The sequence below is a fragment of the Cephus cinctus genome, unplaced genomic scaffold (genome assembly GCF_000341935.2).
Source record: "Cephus cinctus unplaced genomic scaffold, Ccin1 Ccin1_scaffold0169, whole genome shotgun sequence".
Taxonomy (NCBI): domain Eukaryota; kingdom Metazoa; phylum Arthropoda; class Insecta; order Hymenoptera; family Cephidae; genus Cephus; species Cephus cinctus.
The window spans coordinates 502,315-507,518 of NW_014332893.1; the positions used below are offsets into that span (position 1 = coordinate 502,315).

The 5,204-nt window shown below is 40.2% G+C and overlaps 2 protein-coding genes across 2 annotated transcripts in view; one reads left to right on the plus strand and one right to left on the minus strand.

The window, feature by feature from the left end:
* LOC107264433 (retinol-binding protein pinta) overlaps positions 1-3,403 on the minus strand; it is a 39,813-nt gene extending 36,410 nt beyond the window's left edge. Inside the window, exon 1 of the mRNA XM_015732668.2 lies at positions 3,271-3,403. The gene's annotated coding sequence lies outside the window, so the exon portion shown is untranslated. The remainder of the gene's footprint in view (positions 1-3,270) is intronic.
* The window catches only part of LOC107264434 (protein commissureless 2 homolog), a 17,862-nt gene extending 13,668 nt beyond the window's left edge, over positions 1-4,194 (plus strand). Inside the window, exon 2 of the mRNA XM_015732669.2 lies at positions 3,205-4,194. Coding sequence (XP_015588155.1) covers positions 3,205-3,563 — 359 coding nt within the window. The 3' untranslated portion in view covers positions 3,564-4,194. The remainder of the gene's footprint in view (positions 1-3,204) is intronic.
* Positions 4,195-5,204: the final 1,010 nt, after the last annotated feature.

A 5,204-nucleotide genomic window follows, 5' to 3' on the forward strand; every position in this document is an offset into this window, starting at 1 on the left:
GAAAAAAAAAAAAAAAAAAAAAATGAAGGATACAAAATACAAAACCGATTAGCACGCTGATATACGTGGATTCTCACGGCGACGCAGGATGACGAAACGTGTCACCTCACTGTTATTATTTTCACTCTCTTTTAAATTATTCTCAACCTTCTCAATGCTCAAGGAGGTGCTAACCAACGCTAAATCACTGCGGCATAAGAACAGGTTGTTCGCTGATTATTTCTATGTACCCAGTCGCGTGTTCGCGAAAAATAAAATTCGCAATTTCTGCCTGCAAATATTGAAACGCGTCTCACAGTAGTCCAACTGCGTGGACTTTAAGTCATGAACATCATTCGGGGACCGGAAATTGTTTTTTTTTGGAATAAATGACGAAAAAGGCAGTTTCAGGGAAAACGGCTCTGTGGTCGTTTTAACGTGGTAGAAATTTGTCACTAGCACCTACAGTAGTACTACGGTATCCATTGCCACGCTACAAGTGCACTGGTACGAGTACTAAAATTTTATTTTTTATTTCCCAGCATTTCCACGACAAGCTGATCCGTCATTTATTAACGAACTTTCCTACTACCAATTAAAAATTAATTTTTTGACGTAACACCCTCGTCCACGCTGAACACTCCTCGAGTCTTTTCAAATAACGTGTTACGAATGTTGATCCCCCAATTACGACCCTTATTAACTCGCCACCCGTTATATATAGCGTATGGGTTTATACGCTAACATCAGTTTTTCCTTATGAGCTCCATCATTGTTTCGACCCTCCAAAGCGAAAGTCACTTCGGTCTGTTGGTCCCTCAGGGGATTACTTTTGCACTCTATCCACGAGAATGGATTATAACGGGTAGACCAGGTTTAACCTGGAGGCGCTTCAGAGTTACGAGCAGCCCGCTCAAAAAGAACGAGCATCGAACCGTACATTGATTAACCTTCGAAAAGTCAAAGCCAACCCCTTCCGTATCTGCGACCATCCCCTGTACAGCCACAACATATTGGCTCACAGGGTAGGATCCGAAATGCCCGGTAAATTAGGTCGAAATTTCAATTCTCATCGAGTGGGGGTGGCTACTGATAACAATCGGGGCTTTGAACCGTCCACGTGTTTAAACTTCCCCGTGGGCATTATAATACAATGGAACGTTACAAGGTAACTCGATTTATCCCGTGGGTTGTTCCTCTTGACGTAATTGTTCTAGAAGCTACTCTGATATAGGCTAATCATGCTAACTCGTTAAACAATTTGAATTATCGATTGGGACTTCAAAAAAGTTTATTATCACTCATCCACTTGTCTCGGTATGGATAGGGAAGGGTTATTTGGATCAGAGGATTCGGCGGGTCGGGTTATTTTTATTCTATATCCATTATCGTTAGATAACGTCAGTATTGTATATCACATTGATCAATTTTTTTTTCGACTTTTCGAACGCTGATAATATGATGTCTAGACGGGATTAGGAATGTTTATATATATATATAATCCACGGGGATACCGATACGAACGAGTATGACTTTTGGGCCTTACGTTGGGTACTTATGCGGCAATCACAATTACGTGTCGAGAGGTTTGACTGATGGATCTTAAGAGTATCGCGAGAATAAATTTTGGAACGTGTCTGATATCGATATTTTTTTTGGGCCTTATTAACGATCAGTCCCATGATTTTTTATTAGTTTATTATGGTCGATTGTCGTGAGATGAATTTTTTTTTCAATTTATTATTTAAAGGGATGACCAAGTATGTAAGCTGTATGCGGGATGGACATTCAGGTGAAAAAGTGTATCTACTTATTCTCTTTACGGTTGGCAGTAACAGGCCAACAAGTGACTCTAAATCCTTTACGTTTATCTGGGGACCTGGGATTATTTTTCTTGAGATTTATAACTCGATGGGAATTCACAGCGTGAGAATTCTGCGCAATGCGGATGACTGCTTGCTCGACAGTGTGTTGGAATTATTTCGAGAGTTGTGTGGAGGAACCAGCGTATTTGGGATTGCGGGGGGGGAGGGGGAGGGGTGATAGTTGTCGATAAAATATGGATGATATTGTGAAATTTTTTTTCATAATTTTTATTTGAAAAAAAATTCGACTCCGATTACCTGTTTTAGGATGGAAAAATTGTAAAAAAAGTCACGTGACTGCGTTCAGTGTCGTACGAAGAAGAAGGGGGACCTTGGGTCGATTTTTCTGTATTCATTAAATTGTCATTTTTAATGCGCGACAAAAATCCGATTTACGAGTTTTAAGTTGGTATATATGTAAGATGCGGTAGAATCTTGAGTGATTTCGTTTACGGGAAAATTAAAATTTATCAATCGCACCTTGATTACTTCTTATCCGCACAGCGCCAAACGAGAGTACGTGGTAAATATTAATTCTCCGTAATTCAGTCGTCTTTGCGACGCGTCAGGATTGCGCAATATTTCTCTGCAGCCATGATTAAACGTAAATTCCCATTAAATCCCCGAATTTATATGTTGCCGAGGGGATCGTAAGAAAGGATAAGATTTTTCCCGAATCTCTAACGAAATCCGAGATCCTCCTTTCTCACGGGATACTTCATCATTGAATTATTCAATAAGGAATATGGGCCTGTAGAGGAAAATCACGAGGGTACGATCTTTATTAATGATTCACTGGGACATTTTAATGCCGGCGAATGTCGAGGGGATTTAACATTGGATACAGCCCGTGTAATGTCATTGTTTAAATTGTCGTTGGTATCAGCCGTAAATCAAACGCTTGGTCACGATTTTGTCTCCCGATTCAAAAGGAACATGCACTGAGCATTCAATAGGCTAACGCTGACTACTAGTACCGACGGCTACCGCGGCGGCGCGTCCGTCGCTGTTTGTCAAAGACAAACTGTCGTCCGCTCTCTTTCATATCTCGCGACGGAAAGTACTTTGTGCAGCTACGTGACATTTGCCATTCAGCCAATCGTAGACGAGTATTTTGAAAAGATTCAATAATCTACTTTTTTATCTTCTGCGTAATATTTTATATTTGCTTCATAACGACTAGACCCATATACATACATTATGTATACTTTTCTAGAATGACGAAAGGCAACCAAAAATACAATTCAGTTTAATTCCTAATTCCAAGATCATCCGACCTTCCATCCCCTTTCTGTCACACTGATTCCAAGTCAAAATAATCCCTGTTTAATAATAGGCTTCTTCGTATTTATGATTTCAGTACTCGAACAAAGAGCAGCCGCTGCCAGAGACATGGACGGCCGTGGGGCAGACAATGAGAGCTTACCGTCTTACACGTTGGTGTCGGGTTTACCCAGCTACGAGGAAGCACTGGAACAGTTGAAAATGGTCCAGGCACTTCGTCGCGGCGAATCCGGATGCGAGATCAAGCAAATCGAAGCAGAGAGCCCAACGTCACAAGGCGCCACTTCCACCATCGGACAGAATCAGGCCAACCAAATGTCGCGACTTTCTGTCGCTGAGTTTCTACAGCTTTACAAGATGCAGCAGCAACAGCTGCCGCAGCAACACAATCAGCAAATCGCCATAGCCATTCAACAGGAGACTGCCAAGATTTAAATACAACTTTTACGTGCACGCGCGATTACTTTACGCGAGACACGACGTAGGTTAAATTCGCGTTCCTTCTGTCTGTCGACGATCGAGGAATTTTATGGGACGATCGACCCGCCATCTACCGTCGTTACGGTGAACTCCGGCGTTACATCGAGCTTCGATCTCTGTCGATATCCTTATATTCCTATGGATATATACGTGTGTATATTCTGCGATACGAGATTGTATACCGTTTGGTAATAGCAATTACGAGTTCATATGTACACGCGCCTATATAACGTAAAGTCGCGTTCTCATGTCCGCGACGTTCTTTTCTTGGTCGTGCATACTTCTGTCGCGAATACGTAACGCAGCCAGTCTGAGTCGATGCTAGTCCCAATCAACGTTAACAGTCTTATGTTCAATATGGGTATGATCTACTTTATACTGGATTCGTCGGGACACGTGGATTTTTGTGAAAGTCCGTAAATCTATATAACATATACATATATGGATACTTTTCAAACTGATAACAGTATCTCTGGCAGCAGAACTACGTTAGTCAATAAATGTTTGATAATTACATTAATTTCGGAGAAAATCGTCATATATCGATACACTCGTTACTGCCTTCACTTAAAAAAAAAAAAAAAAACGGCTGTTTGCAATTTTTATCTCCAACATGCTTTTTATTATTATTATTATTCCGTTCTCCCATTCTGTTTTGAGCGGGATATTTGGAATCAATTAATCGATATGTTTAATCGAAATTTTGTTTGAAGAACCGCCCACTGTTTTTTATCGATAATTACCTCGTGCGCAAATCCATCGTGCTGAATTAATTAATCGCCGCGTGTCCTGGAGTCGCTATTAATAAAAATACATATTCGCGCGAGCAATCTTTTCAAGACTAATTTGTGATAGTGTGACGAGGGATGTGTGAAATTTTCATGTGTTATGACTGTTGTGCGAGCATGTAGAATTTACGAGTAGAACTGTCGGGCTCTGACCAAGAAAATTTTATACTCTTAAAAAAATAGGGGCGAGGCCCCCTTCGTCGTCGGATGGTACCTTGAAAATTTTTCTTGATACGCGCCTGGCAGTACAGATCGTAATTCCTGGTTATATGTAACAGATGCTAAACGAAGTACCTAAATGGCAGCTTTGACAATTATTTGACACTTATCATTCCGAATAATTTAATTGGCGTTGCGAATCGACGTCGCGTCAAACGGGAAATGCATTGCTCGTTGATAATTTCGTTTTTATCTATTTCGTGTGAAGGACTGTTAAAAAACAAAAATTGAAAATATTTTATGACTGCGCCATTTTCCAAAATTTCCTTCGACAACGATTTTTTCGTGCTTTTTAACTTATGTTTTTTTTTTATTTTAACTACCTTTTGCAATGAACCGCAGAGAACTGTTTTTGGACGTTTGTCCTTGGTGATAATTTATTTTCCTTTTAAATTACTTGGACACAATGTACTTACGCCTATCGTACTTACCGTCTTGGACGTCGCGTTAATCCACTCGCCTCTGCTAAACGGAAAAATTCATTTTACTTGACAGTCTACCTCAGTATCCATATTTACGTATTTAGTGTGCGACGTGAACATTTCTGTTTTTTTTTTTTTTTTTTTTTTTTTTTGAAAAGTGCCTTTTT